The sequence below is a fragment of the Rhinatrema bivittatum genome, chromosome 6, assembly GCF_901001135.1.
Source record: "Rhinatrema bivittatum chromosome 6, aRhiBiv1.1, whole genome shotgun sequence".
Classification (NCBI taxonomy): Eukaryota; Metazoa; Chordata; class Amphibia; order Gymnophiona; family Rhinatrematidae; genus Rhinatrema; species Rhinatrema bivittatum.
Window position 1 is genome coordinate 267,750,043 of NC_042620.1, and position 20,638 is coordinate 267,770,680.

The 20,638-nt window shown below is 46.3% G+C and overlaps 1 protein-coding gene across 1 annotated transcript in view; it reads left to right on the forward strand.

Annotated features, from left to right (window-relative positions):
• Nucleotides 1–20,638, forward strand: part of LOC115094705 (zinc finger protein 85-like) — a 97,955-nt gene that overhangs the window by 63,877 nt on the left and 13,440 nt on the right. Inside the window, exons 5-6 of the mRNA XM_029607957.1 lie at nucleotides 7,877–7,904; nucleotides 20,154–20,280. Coding sequence (XP_029463817.1) covers nucleotides 7,877–7,904; nucleotides 20,154–20,280 — 155 coding nt within the window. The remainder of the gene's footprint in view (nucleotides 1–7,876; nucleotides 7,905–20,153; nucleotides 20,281–20,638) is intronic.

Sequence of the window (20,638 nt, forward strand, 5' to 3'; positions counted from 1 at the left end):
GGCCTGCACGCTTCACCCTACAAAGCAAACTGTTAGACAAGACATATAAAAACATGGAAATGTCTGTGAAAAGGCCAGCACTGCTTCTGCCCACAGACAGAGGGTGCCCTCACCACCCTTGAATGTAATAGAAAAATAAGTGTAACCCCCACCCCGGTGTGCCTATACTACAGGGATGGGGCCATAAACTTATTTAGAGTCTCTTTGGGTCAGGGACCCAATCTAGCAGAAAAACACTGTCCCTTTTCTCCCCAAGGTGAAAGTCCTTTGTTGTATGGTGGAAGGACCCAAAAAGCACAAAGGAAGGCGATCTATAAAAGCCGTCAGGTTGAACAAAAGAATAGATGCCAATGGTCTTGAAAGCAACTTTATTGAAGTGGAGACACAAGATAGCCCGACTCAGGCCGAGTTTCGCCGTATCAGGACTGCTGCCTCAGGGGCTAAAACATAAATAAAAATCATATAATACATCTTTATATAATAAAAATAAAATAAAACAATGATTAAAAGCAAAGTATGTGTATTGTACATGTATACAATGATGGTGACACATAAAACATTTTATACAGGAACTAAAAATTGTAAATTTGTTAATTAAATAAACTCACGGTTAGCACAAATGTATAGTCAATTTATAAATTTTATTTTTATTATATAAAGATGTATTTATATGATTTTTTATTTATGTTTTAGCCCCTGAGGCAGCCGTCCTGATACGGCGAAACTCGGCCTGAGTCGGGCTATCTTGTGTCTCCACTTCAATAAAGTTGCTTTCAAGACCATTGGCATCTATTCTTTTGTTCAACCTTTGTTGTATGGTGGGAAGGTTATTTTTCAAGGCCCCAAGGGCTAAGGGTGTCTCTGGTAGGTCTGTGTGCTCCCGGGAGAGGAGCATCCCATGAGAAAATTCACAATGTGGACCCATTGTGCAAAACTCTCTCCAGACTCCGAGGTGGTGTTCAAAATTAAAGTTTACTTGCAGATATAAGCAGTGGTATATGGGCACAATTGATTCAGTTCTCAGCCCCACAATTAAGCTGTTCACTATACCGTTCTTTCACTCAATCTGTGCAGAAGTATCCCGCACAGGGACCCGGGGTATCCCCCACTTCCCAGGGAGTGGAGGAGTGGAGGCCCTGGGTGGAAAAGGTATTCGCTTTTGTTGTGTGGCAGGGATTCCCCTTTGACCCAGGATAAAAATAGGCAAAAACAGTCTTAGCACAGAGGGTTGCAAATCTTCTCTCTCCCCAGCTGCAAAGGTTCCTGTGTGGTGTCCTCAGTATTCTCAATTGATTTGTTACTCGCAGTTCATAGTTCCCTTAAACTCTCTTGGTGCCTGGATCCCTTATGGGACGAATCGTGCTGGAACAGCAGCACCTGCCTTCTGGAACTTTCTCCCAGATCAGCTCCAAGAATATAGAATTACACCCAGTTAAGAAAGCAGCTAAAGGCTTGACTCTTCTGTCAAGCTTTTGCTGTCAAGCCTGACATGCAAAGACTTTAAATGACACTACATGACATTTTATCTCAAATGCTTTAAATGCTTTGCTGAGAATGAACATTAATGATACAGTAGTTATTTTCAAGTTAATCATTAGTGTTCTCCTCTATGATATTGTAGAGAGTTGTAGTTAATATTTCTTATACAAAAATTAGTCCTAAGTTGCACCATTGAATTGTGAAGTAAAATGTGATTGCTGCTAAATTAATGTACACATAGGGCCAGATCTTAAAATCTACGCCCAATTTTATAACATGCGCGCACTGCTGCGCACATGTTATAAAATCCAGGCTCGGTACACGCAAGGGGGTGCACACTTGTGCACCTTGCGCGCGTTGAACCCGTGGGGAGCCCCGATGGCTTTCCCCGTTCCCTCCAAGACCGCTCCGAAATCGGAGCGGCCTCGGAGGGAACTTTTTTTCGGCCACCCCCCACCTTCCCCCCCACCTTCCCCTCCATTCCCCAATCTAACCCACCCCCCAGCCCTAACTAAATCGTCCCCCCTACCTTTATTTCAAAAGTTACGCCAACCCATGGCAGGCGCAACTTGCGCACGCCGGCTCGCCATCCCCCAGCACAGGCCGCTGTGCCGGGGATTTGGCCCCGCCCCTGGACCGCCCCCATACTGCCTCCAAGCCCCCAGACCCGCTCCTGGATCGCCCCTGACCCCCCCGAACCCGCCCCTGGACCATTGCCATACCCCTAGACCCGCACCCTTCCCGCCCATTTTTCGAAGCACTGGGCAACTTACAAGGCCCGGTCGGATCCATCACACGCTTCAGCGAGACTGTGCCTAATTGCGCTGTCCTGGCCCCGCCCATGCTTTGGCCAGACCCTGCCCCTGGCCCGCCTCTTTTAGCAAAAATCTTTCCAGTGCATGTACCAGGAGATACACGCATGGCTGTGGGCCTGTGCAGCCCAGCCACACACGGGTCTCCCCAATTCGGCGAGCGTAGGCCTTTTAAAATTAGCCCTTTAGTATTGCAAAGCTACAAATGTCCTTTCCTCATACACTGCTATTCTAATATATTGTTGACTGCTTTGGTTCATTCATGTACTCAAAAAAGCAGGTAACAAATCCAAATAAATAAATAAAAATTAAATTAAAAACTTTATTACAAAAAGAAAAAGTAACAATCCAGTGGGAGCACTGAGAGGAGAGAATCACCTTACTGGTAAGTTTTGCTTGGGAATTTTTTTTTTTTAAGTATTGGGGCGAAGTAAACCATTGGGAATATTATTTAGTGTGTTTGTTTCTGCTTTTAATAGTCAGTAAGGCTACGAATAAACAGAAGTTAGTGTTTGTGTAATAGAAAAAAACTGAAAGGAGCAGCTGAAAAGGTAAAAAGTGTGCAAGAGGCGTGGTCATTGTTAAAAAATACCATCCTAGAAGCACAGTCCAGATGTATTCCACACATTAAGAAAGGTGGAAGGAAGGCAAAACGATTACCGGCATGGTTAAAATGTGAGATGAAAGAAGCTATTTTAGCCAAAAGATCTTTATTCAAAAATTGGAACAAGGATCCAACAGAAGAAAATAGGATAATGCATAAGCATTGGCAAGTTAAAAGTAAGACATTGATAAGACAGACTAAGAGAGAATTTGAAAAGAAGTTGGCTGTAGAGGAAAAAACTCACTTTAAAACTTTTTAAAATATATCCGAAGCAGAAAGCCTGTGAGGGAGTCAGTTGGACCGTTAGCTGATTGAGGGGTTAAAGGGGTACTTAGAGAAGATAAGGTCATCATGGAAAGATTAAACAATTTCTTTGCTTAGGTGTTTAGTGAAGAGGATGTTGGGGAGAAGGTTTTCATGGGTAACGATTTTGATGGGGTGAACCTAGAAGATGTGAAAGGCCTGATTGACAAACTGAAGACAAGTAAATCACCTGGACTGGATGGTATACAGTTCTGAAGGAACTCAAAAATGAAATTTCAGATCTATTAGTTAAAATTTGTAACCTATCATTAAAATCATCCATGGTACCTGAAGACTGGAGGGTGGCTAATGTAACCCCAGGAAACTACAGACCAGTGAGCCTAACTTCAGTGTTGGGAAAAATACTGGAAAGTGTTCTAAATATAAAAATCACAGAACATATGGAAAGACATGGTTTAATGGAACAAAGTCACCATGGCTTTACCAAGGCAAGTCTTGCCTCACAAATCTGCTTCACATTTTTGAAGGAGTTAATAAACATGTAGATAACGTGAACCGGTAGATGTAGTGTATTTGGATTTTCAGAAGGCATTTAACAAAGTTTCTCATGAGAGGCTTCTAGGAAAAGTAAAAAGTCATGGGTTAGGGAGGGGGAAGCCTGAGAAACAGGTCCCTGTGGACAGATTGGAAGCATTTTTCCCCTCCTCTTCGCAACACACGTCCTGTTCTTTAATGTTAAAGAAACTATTACAATGGGAACCCTCGGATCGGATTAATCACTTAACAGCCACCTGGGCCAAGGATCTGCAATGTCAGATTTCCTCGCGGCAAATGACAAGTTGTTTCCAGTCGGTTGCTTGCTGCACAGAAAGGGGCGGATTTTAAACCAAGCGCGAACAGCCTACTTTTGTTTGCGCTCCAGGCGCAAACAAAAGTACGCTGGATTTTAGTAGATACGCGCGGAGCCGCGCGTATCCACTAAAATCCTGGATCGGCGCGCGCAAGGCTATCAATTTTGTATAGCCGGCGCGCGCCGAGCCGCGCAGCCTACCCCGTTCCCTCCAAGGCCGCTCCGAAATCGGAGCGGCCTCGGAGGGAACTTTCCTTTGCCCTCCCCTCACCTTCCCCTCCCTTCCCCTACCTAACCCACCCGCCCGGCCCTGTCTAAACCCCCCCCTTACCTTTGTTGGGGGATTTACGCCTCCCGGAGGGAGGCGTAAATCCCCGCGCGCCAGCGGGCCTCCTGCGCGCCGGGCCGCGACCTGGGGGTGGGTACGGAGGGCGCGGCCACGCCCCCGCACCCGCCCCCAAAACGCTGCCGACACGCCCCCGAAACGCCGCGACGACCGGGCCCGCCCCTGACACGCCCCCGACACGCCCCCCTCCGAGAACCCCGGGACTTACGCGAGTCCCGGGGCTCTGCGCGCGCCGGGAGGCCTATGTAAAATAGGCTTCCCGGCGCGCAGGGCCCTGCTCGCGTAAATCCGCCCGGTTTTGGGCGGATTTACGCGAGCAGGGCTCTGAAAATCCGCCCCAAAATGTACAACTGCGTGAAGTGCAGTATAAAATGCTACATAGAATATATGTTGCTCCTTTACAGGCTTTTCAATGGAAGATGGCCTCCTCCTTGTCCTGTCTCAAATGTGGAGCAGAAAATGTGACACTTTGTCATAATTTATGGGACTGTGCTGTTATTCATCGGTTTTGGACCAAAATCTTAGGATTTCTGGGCCGCCTTTTAAATAGTAACATCCCGTAAATCCCGCAATTGTGCCTTTTACATCTGTTTGGGAACTCAACCTTAAAAGTGTACACTCCGGCTTCTGGCCACCTTTTAAGCAAGGGCTTTCTCTTGGCTAAACAGTCAATACTGACTCAATGGTTGGGTAAAGAACCTCCGACATTTACTCAGTGGCACCTGAAACTCGATCAAATGGTCGTTTATGAACAGCTCTCGGCAAAAGCGGTTTCCTCACCCAGGAAACAAGACCAATTTCTTGACATCTGGAACCCGTACCTTATGACTCTTAATCATCGGGCAAGAAGCAAAATTTTGGATTTTACCACGTGACCCGTTGTCACTATCCTCTTGGACGGATGTCTTTTGCGCATTTTCTGGAAGGTTATTACTCAACGTGTCATTAATGTTGTCACCGAGGCTACCACCCTGCAAATCCAAATTGGCCGCCTTATTATCTCCGGGACTACCGGAGATTGATTTCATGGATTATAACCTTTCTGGACAGCGTATACTGGGGAATAACGGGATAATACAGGGGGGGGGGGAAGAGGGGGGAGGCAAGGACTCAGCTATGTTTAGGATTTAGCTCTGCTAAGAATCAAAATTGTTTCAGAACTATATGTTAACTTGTTCAGTCTTTAATTTGGTTGTTAAATTGAAAGCATATAAATAAAGATATTAAAAAAAAAGTCATGGGATAGGTGACGATGTCCTTTCGTGGATTACAAACTGGCTAAAAGACAGGAAACAAGAGTAGGATTAAATGGACAATTTTCTCAGTGGAGGGGAGTGGGCAGTGGAGTGCCTCAGGGATCTGTATTGGGACCCTTACTTTTCAATATATTTATAAATGATCTGGAAAGGAATACGATGAGTGAGGTAATTAAATTTGGAGATGATACAAAATTATTCAGAGTAGTTAAATCACAAGCGGATTGTAATAAATTGCAGGAAGACCTTGTGAGACTGGAAAATTGGGCATCCAAATGGCAGATGAAATTTAATGTGGATAAGTGCAAGGTGATGCATATAGGGAAAAATAACCCATGCTATAGATACACAAAGTTAGGTTCCATATTAGTAACTACCACCCAAGAAAGAGATCTAAGCGTCATAGTGGATAACACACTGAAATCGTCGGTGCAGTGTGCTGCAGCAGTCAAAAAAGCAAACAGAATGTTGGGAATTATTAGAAAGGGAATGGTGAATAAAACAGAAAATATCATAATGCTTCTGTATTGCTCCATGGTGAGACCACACCTTGAATACTGTATACAATTCTGGTTGCCGCATCTCAAAAAAGATATAGTTGCAATGGGAAAGGTACAGAGAAGGGCAACCAAAATGATAAAGGGGATGTAACAGCTCCCCTATGATGAAAAACTAGAGGTTAGGACTTTTCAGCTGGGAGAACAGTCGGCTGAGGGGGGATATGATAGAGGTGTTTAAAATCATGAGAGATCTAGAATGGGTAAATGTGAATCAGTTATATACTCTTTTGGATAAAAGAAGCACTAGGGGGCACTCCATGAAGTTAACATGTGGCTCATTTAAAACTAATCGGAGAAAGTTCTTTTTCACTCAATGCACAATTAAACTCTGGAATTTGTTGTCAGGGGATGTGGTTAGTGCAGTTAGTGTAGCTGGGTTTAAAAAAGGATTGGATAAGTTCTTGGAAGAAAAGTCCATTACCTGCTATTAATGAAGTTGACTTAGAAAACAGCCACTGCTATTACTAGCATCAGCAGCATGGGATAGACTTAGGGGCAGATTTTCAAAGGGTTACGCGCATAACATACGTTACCCCTGCCTTGCCCCTGGCTTGCATAGGCTCGGCGGCGCGCGCAAGCCCCGGACGCGCGTATGTCCCGGGGCTCTCAAAAATGGGCTGTCTGGAGGTGGGTCCTGGGGTGTGGCAGTGGTTCGGGGACGGTCCAGGGGCGGGGCCAAATCCTCTGGCACAGCGGCCTGTGCCAGGGGATGGCGAGCCGGTGTGTGCAAGTTACGCCTGCCTCGGGCAGGTGTAACTTTTCAACAAAGGTAGGTGGGGGGGGGGGGGATTTAGATAAGGGATGGGAAGGTGGGAAGGGCCGGAGGAAAAGTTCCCGATTTCGGAGCAGCCTTGGAGGGAACGGGGAAAGTCATTGGGGCTCCCCTCGGGCTCGGCGCGCGGAAGGTGCACGTGTGTACCCCCTTGCGCTTGCCAACCTTGTATTTTATAACATGCGCGCGGCAGCGCGCACATGTTATAAAACTGGACGTAGATTTGCTCACGCCAGATTGCGTGAACAAATCTACGCCCGTGCATAAGCTTAAAAATCTAGCCCTTAGTTTTTTTGGTACTTGCCAGGTACTTGTAGCCTGGATTGGCCACTGTTGGAAACAGGATGCTGGGCTTGATGGACCCTTGGTCTGACCCAGTATGGCATGTTCTTTAGTTATATAGGTAACAAACACTGTGGCAATCAAAGGGTTAACTAGCAGGTGACTCTACTCTTCTCTTATTAACAATACCAACCTGTACTTACTATTTACAGCTAAATTTCAACAAAAGCTATGTCCCCCGTTTTTTTAGGGGGCTGTGGGTTTACTCTCTAACAGTAGCTGCTTTTCCCCTGGCTCTGTCTCCTTGCATACTGTAGTGTCGGATCGCTTTCTCCTTCCCACCCTCCGCGCTTCCGTCTGGATAAAGCATGGACTCCCATTTTAATTAGCATGTCAAAATCTCAGGGCGGGGAAGGTGATAGGCTCTTCGGCTGGAGGAGGCCGCAGGAAGCTTCTGCAGGAGGGGACCCGCTCAAGGATTTCTATTGGTGGGTGGGAAAGTGAAGGGACGGCAGGGGCCGGCCGAGCTTTTGTCAGCTAGGGTCGGAGTGCTTGCTGCATAGAAGGAGAATGCAGACGGGACTTGTTTCTTGCTGTCTGGGTCCTGGTTGCTCTCAGGGCTCCTAAAGCTACGCTCGGAGAATTCTAAAGGAAGCCAGAAAGGAAGATGTCTGACACGGTGAGCAGTGCCTGCTGTGTGTGTGTGATGCGGCAGAGCCCGAACAATGCTCTGCTCTGAGGGTGGGGGGAAGGAAAGACCAGCCATGTTACTCAGGGTCATCCCTGGGCTACATTTAATCTGTCTCTGGTATATAAACATCACTTTTTGCATCAGAAATCGGAGAAGCAGCCGAGCCTGAGAATATCAGCATTAAATCCCTAGGACTATTGTTCACAGAGAGGGACGTGAGATTGCCGCAGTCAGCCACTGTAGGTGAAGTACCTTCAGTGCAAGTATTAAAAGCTGAAGGGACACATTTTGCGATGAATAGATAGAAAGGGATGTGTAAGCAGAATGGACCGGTGCACTCTGGAGAAGCAGTACGCAGAGGAACATTATTTACAGTTCCCTCTGATCAGTACGGTATAATGTTACTATAGTAATTGTTATGAATTCTGCATGTTTAACATAGCGAGTAAGGTGCTGTGATTCCATCCTTCATGCGTCCGGACAGTATGTTTAGTAATAAACTCTTTCCTAAGACTTCGGCAACATTTCCAGATAAAGTTCCTGAGACTCTCCAGGAGAATTCAGATTTAAGAGTGGGCCAAAAAATCCATCCCTTTGCTCTGCCCCCACTCTAAAGATGCAGGTAACTAGAGCAGTGACGTTTTACATTGCATCAAATTTGAGGTTTGTGCAAACTAATCTGAAAGGTCTACATTCTGTTACATAAATATTAAGATAAGAAAGGCTAGGAAGCCTTCAACATCTAACTGCAAGAATTTGGAATTAACCATTTCTGTGGATTTTTTTTTTTTGCCACATTTTGCAGAATTTTGAAAGCTTTGATATACAGTTTTGGAAATAAGTATTGCACTGAAATGTGTATTGTTGTCATTATGGTTGCCAGTTCTTAGCAGAATTTCCAAAATTACCGGTATTGGTGCATAGCCCATGGGGTACTCTTTACCTGTGGACTTTGCATCAGTTTTCAATATGAAGTCACTTTGAAAATTGTTGCAGGAAAACATACCTGCAGAAATATGCACCCTCTTTTTCTGTGGGTAGTTTTCCTGTGCAAAACAGAAGTGTGTTTTGCAAAGTATGTGCACACTTTGCATTTCCATCTGTAACTCTGCCTCCAGAAATGCCTCCACACAGTGCTCCTAAAGTCTGCACAATGTGGAACAACGCACCTACTTTAGCCATGTAAAGCGCGGGCAGTTTTACCTAGGCAAAGCCTGCTTTTCTTGGGTAAAATGGCTTCTTGAAAATTGCTCTCTAGGGGCTGAATTTTCAAAGCCATATATGTGCATGAAACTGTGCTTTATGCACACAAGGGGCTGAGTGCACATATAACCTGGTTACTTGTGAACTTTTATGTAAACTGGATTGAGGCATTCTGGGGGGTGGAGCTGAAACTTATATGCATACATTTTGATTTTATAAAGTATGTGCAAAGGTTAACCCACACAAGGAGATGCCAGAGAGGTAAGGAGGGCGGAGTGGAGATGTCGGGCAGCGACAGTTGTAACAAATTGACGGCTACTACCTGGAGATAATACTCTTATTCAATACACATACACACAGTAATGTGACTTCAACATTGCTCTATGCTTCAACGGCAAGAGGAAATGTGGAAAAAAGGATTTGCATTCACAAAAAAGTGGGGAATAGCTTGCTTGTTACGGCGGTTACTACCCCAAACCAAATAAGCCTGATACTTTATTTTCAATGCATATCCAGCGTAGCTGTCTGCTTCAACGGCAGGGGGGGAATGAAGAAAAGTGGATTTATATTCAGACAACAACCAACAACTGAATTACATAGTCTGGGTAAACAAATAAGCATGGGTGTAGCTTGCTTGTTACGGCGGTTACTACCCCGAATCAATTAAGCCTGATACTTCACTTTCAATGCATATCCAGCGTAGCTCTCTGCTTCAACGGCAGGGGGGAATGAAGAAAGGTGGATTTATATTCAGACAACAACCAACAAGGACTGAATTGCACAGGCTGGGTAAACAAATAAGCGTGGGAGTAGCTTGCTTTTTGAGGCAGTTACTACCCCTAACCAATTAAGCTAGATACTTCTCTTAGATGCAGTTCCAGCACTGCTCTCTACATTAATGGCGGGGGTGGAAGGAAATTGGAACCAAAAGGTTACTAAGGACCGAGAGTAACAGATAAGTATGAGAAAAAAAAACAAGTGTGAAAGCTTGCTGGGCAGACTGGATGGGCCGTTTTGGTCTTCTTCTGCCGTCATTTCTATGTTTCTGGTAATCCCAGTTGGCTCCACAGCCTACAGAAGGGGATATCAGTGAGAAATCCTATTTTTTGCCTTCCCGAACCAGAAGGGACTTTCCCTGTGTGGAGAAAAGCGAGAAGAGATTTTTGTCTTATAGAGAGTGGGCCTGCTGTTTTGTGACCTAAACAGCCTTGCAGGGAAGCCTCCCTTCCTAGAAGGAGCAGGATTGAGACTGCCTGTCTATATAAGTCAGGTGCTTAGCAGGAGAGTTATTGGGCAAGAGAAGTGTTGGTCTTTCCAGCTTTATTTCCCCAGGGAGGAATTGCTTGAGCCTTTGCCTTTCTACCCCATTTTTGATGCAAAACTTCCCTTTTTTCAACTTTTGGAAAAAGTGCATTGCTTCAGGCTGGGAGATGGACAAAAAGACTGATCTTGGAGGGAGTCATTCTTTTGTTTCTGATGACGATTTTGCTACCCTTGCATGGAAATTGTTCTTTAAGTTACAGTAAACAAGTTTTCTTTTAAACACCACTCCCAGTCTGCTGCGTGGTTTTGTTTGCATCTCCTATTTAAGACCTGCTTGCTGGAGATGGCCTAAGTGAATACCATTTGGGCAGGGAGAGTGAGGAGTGAGAGACTGAGTGATATACCTTTTTTTTTTTTTTTGCTTTCTTTGTTAACGGTTGTACCCCCCTAGTTTATTGTAAACCGGTACGATAAGACATGGTCTTGAGCATCGGTATATTAAAAGAATTTAAATAAATAAATAAAAATTTAAATAAATAAATACCTATCCCTAACACCGTGGGCCCTGGAGGCTTAGATCCTCTTCCACGCCAGTGGAACCTCTGTGCCCAGGGCCAGAAATTTGAAGCATGAGTGAAGGATTAGAGGACAGAGCAGTGAGAAAGGCCCTAAGTATTGCTCTAGCCTCTGGAGTAGGTGTTCTAAAACCAAGAGGGGGTTACACACGTATAACCCTCCGAATAGAAGGTGTATCTTGTGCAAGTTACTCTGTGTGTCTTTAAAATGTGGATTGGAGTATCCTTGCTTCAGAATCTGTAAGAAGAAGAGAAACTGTGGATGCCCTTCAACGTGTTTTTTCTCAAAAAGAGAAACACAGGGAGGAATATCTGGTGAAGCTGAATAGACGAAAGAAATCAGGCTAACAAAGCTCAGGTGGAAGAATGGATCGCCAAACAGGTAAAGCGAGGTAACAAAACATTTTTCAGATGTATCAGGGAAAGGAGGAAGGCCAGAGATGGTATTGTAAACTTGAAAGGCAATACAGATCATTGTGCGGAGAAAGATGAGGAAAGAGCAGAAATATTAAGTACTTCATTTAGGTGTTCACTAAAGAAGAACCTGGAGGAAGATCATTGTTGGTTGGCAAGAGTATGGCTGGGAGTGGGGTAGATACAATCCCATTTACAGAAGAGAATGTTTGGGTGGAACCAGAAAAACTAAAAATGGACAAGGCCCTGGCGCCTGTCGGGATACAACCCAGAATGCTAAAAGAGCTCAGAGAGTTGCTGGTGGGTTTGCTGAAAGACTTGCTCAATAGGTGTGATGCCATAAGACTGGAGAAGGGTGGTGGTGATGATCCCACTTCACAATGTTAGGATTCGTGGTTTCGTGGACCCTTGGCCAGAGGTGGAGGCTGATGCTACCTGAGGGGGATGGACCCCACAGGTCCTCACCGTCGGGAGGCGAGGTCAGCTGCAGCAGGGACACAACTATAGTTCAGTAAAGTGAGAACGTCCTGCTTCACTGCCACTTGATCGCAGGTACCTGCACTGAGATATACTGTGAGGTGCCCCGAGGAGCGGGACAGAGAGGCACAGTCCGAAGAAGTCACAGTACTTAGGCAGGGCTGAAGGTACGATGTACCAGAGAAGGAAGCTCCAAGGCAGAGGTGTGCTGGGCAGGCCCCGAGGAGTGGGGAGCGCAGAGACAGGATCTCTGAAGGAGTAATGCGGAGACTGTCCCGAGGGGCGGGGCAGCGCAGCAATAGAGTCTCTGGTGATGATGTAGAGGCTGCCCCGAGGAGCGGGGAAGCGCAGAATCAAGCCTCTGATGTGGTGATGTAGATTGCCTCGAGGAGCAGGGAGCGTAGAGTAAAGTCTCTGAAGTGACGTGGAGACTGCCCCGAGGAGCGGGGAAGTGTAGAATCAAAGTTTCTGATGAAGTAATGTAGGGGCTGCCCCGAGGAGCAGGCTAGCGTAGAGATGGGATCTCTGAAAGGCAGTGCTGAGGCAACCCCAAGGAGCGGAGAAGCGAGTCAGCAGGACCTCTAATGAGCGCAGAAGCTACCCCGAGAAACGGGGAAGCCTGGAGACTAGGTCTCCCGAAGGAAGCGCAAGCAGGCCCCTGAGGAGCGGGTACCCGAGCCAGAGTCCAGATCAGCAGGTAGAGATCCAAGGCAGGAACCACGGGTCTGGAGACACAGGAACAAGCACCAGTGAGGCGAAGGAACTCGTTGCCAAGTCAGTTTGCCTAGGCCAAAGGCGGTGCTTAAATATCCCAAGGTGATGATGTCATCAGTCGGGGACGGCCCAGAGATTCCCACCAATGGTCCTTTAAATAGAGAAGAGATGACACGTGCGCGCGCCTAGGAAGTTCCGGAGTCGGAGCGTGGGCCGGCGAAGTCCCAGCCGCCATGTGGAGCAAGGAGGGCCAGGAGCAGTGCGGCGACAATGGCTGGCCAGAGCCACGAGTTTCCCTGGAGTGGAGGGCCAGGCATGGCAGGATGTGAGTTGAGTTGGCCGCAGCTGACAGTCATTACACACAAAAAGAAGCAGAGAAGAGGTTGGAAACTACAGGCTGATTAGTCTTACCTCAGTGGTGGGTAAATTAATGACGGCGTGCTGAAGGAAAGGATAGTCTACTATCTACAATCTATGGGTTGCAAGATCCAAGGCAACATGGTTTTACCAGAGGAAGGTCATGTCAAATGAATCTGATTAATTTCTTTGGATAATTAGTGAATTAGATATAGGACTAGATGTGATTTATCTGTATTTCAACAAAGCTTTTGACACGGTCATGCATAGGATACTCGTGAACAAAATGAAAAGCCTGGTAGTGGGTCCCAAGGTAGTGGAATGGATTACAAATTGGTTGACTGACAGATGACAGTGAGTCATAAATGGCAATAAATGGAACCTACTCGAGGAGAGAAAAGTGATAATTGGTTCTGGGGCCAGTTCTGTTTAATATCTTTGAAGTGACATAGCTGAAGGGTTAGAAGGAAAAGTGTTGTTGTGCAGGTGGCACTAAAATGTGCAACAGAGTGGACGCACCTGAAGGAGTAGACTGAATGAAAAGTGATCGAAGAAAGCCCAAGGAATGGTCAAAGGGTTGGCAGCTGGAATTCAATCCTGCATCTAAAGTGCAGAAATCCAGAGGAACTATGTGAATGGGGTGAAAGACCAGGGCCACACTAGAAACTCAGTTGTATCTCCCCCTTCCTGTAGGGACAAGAAAGCAGTGGAATCGGGGCCTCCTGATCCCAAAAAACCTTCCAACTCTCCAGGTGAGAGTTGGGTTACAGTCACTGATTCCTGAGGTTCGGAAGTGACCAAATCTGACTCTTGCAGGTACTCTCAGATGGAATAGGCCACCAAGGTAATGAACGGAGAGACCTCAGCAAAAATGGTCCAGTGACTACCGCAGCTGTCCTCCAATCCTGGCCTACAAGGAGATGCACCAACTCAAAAGAATTGAGGCTTCAGTTCAGCGTTAAATCTGTGAGGGACGGAGCCCCAGGGGCTTCCCCGCAAAGGGAATTTCTAACATGAGAGACATAGTCCTCTTCTGAGGAAGGAGATGATTCCCGACACTACCCTCCTAGTATCCACGTCTCTAGGGGTTTGACCAGGAATGCAGTCTTAGGTCAGTCCTGTGGTTGTGGTGGCCAACTGCTGTGCTTGCTATGAGAGAAACACATACCCACCCATACTGTAGAGGGCAACTGGCTGACTAGTATTCATACAGTGGTATCCCATCCCACGGATGGCAGCACACCTATGAACCCCACTTGCCATGCTTGTTGGTAGAATCCCACAGTACAGTAAGGACCGAGCACCACCTGTTAGAGTCAGTGGCTGCGCGCTGCCAAAAAGCAATCATAGAATGTGTGATGGCACCTTCGTCGCCAGTGCTCCCTAGAATCTTATATTGCACAACAGACGAGGAAGCTGATACCTTGATGCGAAGATGGCAGAACCCTGGCATGGCTGAGTATTGCTCTGAAAGAGAGAATGCCTCCTGCCAGCGCCCAAGGCGCATGGAGTAGAGGACCCTTGCCATACCCAACTGCGCGTGCTGCACTCCTCTGTCACACTAATTCCCAATATAAGGGTAAATTCTAAAACCCATGTGCGGGTGTCCATGTGCAAACGGTTCCTGGTGCGCACACATGGGTGCACTGATTTTATAACATGCACGCATGTGTGTGTGGGTGCCAACCAGTGTGCACAAGGGGGTAAATTTTTTAAGAAATGCACACTGACGCGACAGGGCATTTACCCAGATTCCTCCCAGTCAACTCCTTTATTGGAGCGGACTGGGAGGGAACTTCCTAACCCCCTAGCTAACCTGCCTACCTTTTCCCCTCTCCTCCGCGACCCCTAAAACCCTCCCCAACTACCCTTTTTTTTTTTTTTTTTTTTCAACTTATCTGCTCTTCTGAGCTGTAGTAAGTTGCACAAGCTGGCTGGGTGCCGGCACGCGCTTCAGCAGGACAGCGCCTAATGGTGCTGTCCCAGCCCGCCCCTTTTTTATTTACTGGCTCTTCCATGCATACCGGGAAATAAGCTCGTGGCCACGAATCTTTGAAAACGCCTGCGGTGTGCACAAAGCCCGGCCACACAGTTATCTCACGTTTGACAGTATATAGTGCCATCCCTGGTGCTCGCAGACATAGACAGCCCAGCGGCACTGACAGAGACCCCAGTGCCCGAAGGCATCAATGGCTTGATGCTACCGAGGACGCCAGAGGTGCCTGCAGGCAGAGGCTCTGCAGCCCCAACACAGCCCTGAAACACCTCATCAGTGCCCAAAAGAACCAATGACTGCTGGTGCCATAGACATTTCCCCTCGGCTCACCTATACATCTGAGGGCATCGATGCTACAAGCTTGATGGTGTCCCTCACCAGTGGCTATGGCTGACAATAGCCTTGACAGCAATCTTAGTGCTCATTGGCATCAATGGTTCACGAACCAGGTGGGGCCTCCAATGCCTCCCGAACCCAGTGGCTCAGGGCCCCCGAGATCATCGGCATCCATGGTACCTGATATCTGTAGGCCAGTGATAGGACAGCATGATGCCTCTTGGTGCCTCATTTGGACACTGCAAAGAAGCCTCGAGGGCACCGGACCACTGCACTTGGCTGCCTCAGGGCTCCAGGGTCCCTTGAGTAGATGGCCCAAGGTCACCCAAGGCTGAAATCCCTGTCGCCCAAGGGCTTTACTGGCATTCGAGGGATCTCAGGAGCCCCGGTGGTTAATGGGCTCGATGATCCCAGTGTTTCAATGATGATGCTCGACATCGTCAAGAGTGGCAATGAATGGCATCGCTGGCAAACATGCTCGATGACCTCCATGGTGGCCCCTGCACCTCGATAGTATTGAGGCAGCTCTGCACTGCGATGGCATTGAGAGCGGCCACAGCATTGAGGCAGCTCCGCACCAAGAATGCACTGAGGGCGGCCATGGCATCGAGGCAGTTCCGCACCGTGATGGCATCGAGGGTGGCAATGGCATTGAGGCTACGCACCTTAATGGCATTGAGGGCAGCCATGCATGCACCTTGATGGGATCGAGGGGCATTGATGGCATCGATGAACTCGAGGACAGCTCCGAAGGCATTGAGGGGGACCATGGTGCTCAATGACAGTCCTGGTTCTGACACTAGAGGTCAGTGCTGCTAATCCGCAACATCGAGACCCAAGGCGCTCGATGACTCCGGTGTATTGGGTCTCTACGGTGTCCACAGATGCCTATGGCACAGAAGGCCCTTACAATATCGAGGGCAGTCACTCACCTCTATGGCATCGAGGGCACCCCAGCACCTCAACGGCGTCAAGGGTGACCATGGCGCTCAATAGTAGTCCTGATCCCAGATGCGGACCTGACATCAACATGTCAGATCATCGGTGCTCTGGTCACAAATGTGCTTTGCAAACATTTCTAGGCATGGCATCGAAAGTGCAGCAGCAAGCTGTTTGCCCAGGCTTCTGCTCTCTCACAAGAAGACTGCTCTGCCATCACAGGCAAGCAGAAGGGGAGGCAGGGCTCCTGCCCCTGGAGACTAGCTCCTTTTGAATGTGGGCAGGATAAGCTCTCCCCTGCCACAGGAACGGTATAGTCCTCGATCTCTTCACTGTCCAAACCTCCATCGATGCCGATCGATCAGTGAAACAATATGGAACTCCTGCCTGGGTAGAACTCAGGCAAGTCCCCAGGGGTCAGCGGCTTATATAATCACCCAAGGACTGCATTCTGTCAGTCCTGCCAGCACCTGACAAACATACAAAAACAGACAGAGCAAGAAGAGGACACAGATACTAAACTGCAAGTACAGTATTTATTTAATAAGGGATAGTATTAGACTGCCAGGCTGCACAGCAGCTAAGGCCTGCCATGGGGCTGGCAGACAGTGGAAAGAAGAAAAAAGGAAAATAAAAAACCAAAACTACGATAGGTAAAGGAAAGAAAAACAGCTGCAACACTAGAAAAAAATCACTTACATAAACTGTGAGGCAAGAGTAAAACTGAGTATCGTGACACATACGGCTCCCACAACCACACGGCTCTGCGGAAAAAGACTGATTGCCTAGGGGGCAAGGTGATAACTACAACTGCACATGCTCAGTAGGGCATGTTTGAAAGTTCTAGAATCTGACCGAGCTCCATCCAATGATGTCACCCATGTGTGAGGACTACCATCCTGTTTGTCCTCTGAGAAACTAGCATTTACTCCTGGGGGAATTCTACGCAAGAAAATGTAAAATTCTGCGCACAAAAACTTAAAATTCTGCTAAATTCTGCAAACTTTATATTGGTCAAAATAACACAATTTACATGACAGTCTTTAAGCAATTACATTTTAAATTAATACAGAGCAAAGTTATTACTTAGAGATGCAGAATTTTAAATATTTTGAGCAGAATTTCCCTAGATATTCACAGTAAGGGTCCCTTCCACTTGCTCTCCCTACTCCCCTGGCCACTTTGCCCTCTCAGGCCCCAACTCTTCCACCTGCCAGTATCTCTCCCCTCCACCTCTAGGCTCAACACCTTCCATTCTATTGCTAGTCCCAGACCTTGACCCTGTTCTCAGTACTGCCCCTCACACAGGCTCCCTCTGTCCCTCCCTCTCTCACACACACACCCTCATACAGGCTCCCTCACTCTCTCACACACACACACACATCCCCTCATACAGGGCCCTCTCTTACATACACACCCACACAAGCTCCCTTTCTCTCTCACATATACATCCTCACACAGGCTACCTATGTCTCTCTCTCACGCACCCCTTCACACAGGCTCTGTCTCACACATACACAATCCCTTCACCCAGGCTAGCACCCTCACATACACACAATCCCTTTTTCATACACATGAGCTCCCAATCTCTCTCTCACACACACACACACTCCTTCACAATCTCCTCATATAGGCTCCCTCTCTGAAACCCTCACTCAAGCATCCCCCCACTTACCTCCCATGCTCTCTCTCACACCCCTCCTGCTCTCTCTAACCCTCCCCTCTCTCTCACACACATTCTCTCTCACTGGCATGCCGTGAATGGAGCTCGTCCCGCGTGTGCCACGTGACGTGCTCCGTTCGCAGCGAAGATGAAAGCCCGGGCACGCCATTTGCGGCACATGGGGGCCTTACATTTTCGCCGCGAACGGCGCACCCGGGCCTTTATCTTCACTGCGAATGGAGCGCATCCCGCAGCACAAACGGGACGCGCTCTGTTCGCAGCATGACCGGGTCTCCTCTGCTATTTTCTGCGCAGAATTTTGCAATTCTGTGCAGGGGGGGGGGGAATTCTGCACAAATTCTGCGCACCACAGTAGTGCAGAATTCCCCCAGGACCATAGCATACATCTCTGGTAAGATCTTCCTGCTTTTCCTGTCCCATGTAGAGACAAAAAAATGTTTTAAAATTTGGTAACAATATTTTCTAGTTTCCAGATAAATGGCTTGTCAAAAATGTCTTATTAAGTAGTAGAGCAGTGTACTTGACAAGTTATTATAGATATAAATGTAAGCAGTTATAAACTGTAAAGATAATAACAATTTAATACTGCAGATTGCTACATATTTCTCTAACTACCAAAAATAAAACATAATTTTCTACCCTTGCTGTTGTCATTTGCTGCCTATTAATCAAAATGCACTAAGTACACACGTTAATATGCAATTTTAGCATGCATATTAGCAGCACAACTAATGATTGATTAATGGGCATATTTTTTTATAAATGTTCATTAAGCATTAAAATGCCAAAATGTGCATTATTTACCACAGGCCCTATTATTTTCAATAGGGTACATATTCAGTCACTGTCTGGGTGGCAAAGTTAGTCAGATAAATGAATAGCTTTATCTGGCTAACTTTCGGACAATTCTTTGGTGTAACAAGAGTTAGCCAGATAAATTATTCAGCTATAATTATTATTTTAGCCAAATCATAAGATGCCAAGCTATAATTTAACCACATATTCTGAGTTTGGCTAAATGCCTCTGAATACAGACCTAGATGAGACTGCTTCACTAAAAATGTGCATTTTGGCATGTTAACGCTTAATGTTCCTTCACTAATATGCCTGTAAAGGCTGTAAAGCCTTTAGTGAGCTGTGCATTAAAAGCATTGCTAATGCACACATTTAATACACTTAACTATCCCTCTGGAAGTGTAGGTAAGGTTTTGCATTAATGGCTGCATTAATGCATGCAAAAATATTTACACAAAATGTGTTACATTCAAATGAGCTACATTGTACATGTTAGTTAATCTCACCTAAGCACTTGCTCCAAAAAACTTTAGCAGAAATACTTCTTCTTAATTACCAATACGGTATAACTAGATGCTCTTAAAAATGGCAGTACATTAGAAAATTCTGCTAAAATCCTTAAGGATTAGCTCAGCCTCTTTAAGTCATATTAGTACTTACTCTATATGTCACTGCAAGATTGTCTCCCAAAAGATGATAATGCAAGTGCTGTTTAAATCCTTCATGGGTCTCTCCCTAAACCAGGACCTCTGAGGTCATGCAGCACACGCCCAGGAGTTCCCTATTTGATTTACATTTTGGTAGCCATGTTATGAAGTTAGTAACCAACCAAAATGCAGCTGCTCAACCTTTACAGCAGTAGGACAAAGTTTGTTTTTCCTATCCTCATTTCTGGGTGTTGAGGGTTAGACACTCACAACCCCCACTACAATGCCCCCGCGACCTCTTCTCCTGGCAGGATACTGCCAAAGGTTTGCCATCATCACCTTCAGCACACAGTGTGGGGTGTTTCCTAGTGGCTTCCAATCCAGGCACTGACCAGCCCTGATGCGGTTTAGCTTTTTGAGATCTACATCAGACTCTCCCAGACTAATGGTCCTGGGCAGGGCAAACTGCCTATTTCGCAATGTATACGTTTCCTTTTGAATTTCTTCCTGTGTCAGAAATTGTTAGGATTCATCTTTGAGCATATTCTTTAAGAACTCATTCAAAATGAATTCATTTTTATGTTTTTAGCAAATGGTGTTGCCTGAATATACATATTTAGATGGACAACACAATTTGTATATTCAAACCAAATCAGCTGTGTCAGATGCCTATTTGACAACCAGATATTAATAGACAAAAATCATTGTTTTTTAATTGACTAAGACAGTTTTTAATCCACGTTGTAACACACCTAAGTCTATGTTTCCAGGCACTGTAACTATAGTTAATTTAATGAGATTGAGGACATAACAAATATGAAACCCTTTGTTTTCCAGGTGAAATTTTCATTCAGTGATGTTGCTGTCTATTTCTCTGAAGAGGAGTGGCAGTTGTTAGAAGAACAGCAGAAGGAGCTATACAGGAATGTGATGAAAGAGAACTATACAACTCTAATGTCTCTGGGTAAAGTGACAATGTTTTGTATTTCACTAGTGGAGTCACTATCTCTGAAATGCCTGAATTAGCAATTCAGCCTGCCTAGTTACTCTGGTCTACCTGATAAGGATATATCCCAGCTGGAAGCCATAGAGCAAGAGTGGCCAGCTCCAGCTTTCAAGAGCCACAAGCAGGCTTAATTTTCAGGGTATCCACAATGATTATGCATCATGAAATAGATTTACATGCACTGCCCCCATTGTGTGCAAATCTATCTCATGCATATTCGTTATGGATATCTTGAAAACCAGGCCTGTTTGTGGCTCTTGAGGACTGGAGTTGGCCAGCTCTGCCATAGAGGCTTGATTGCTTGTAGAATATCACT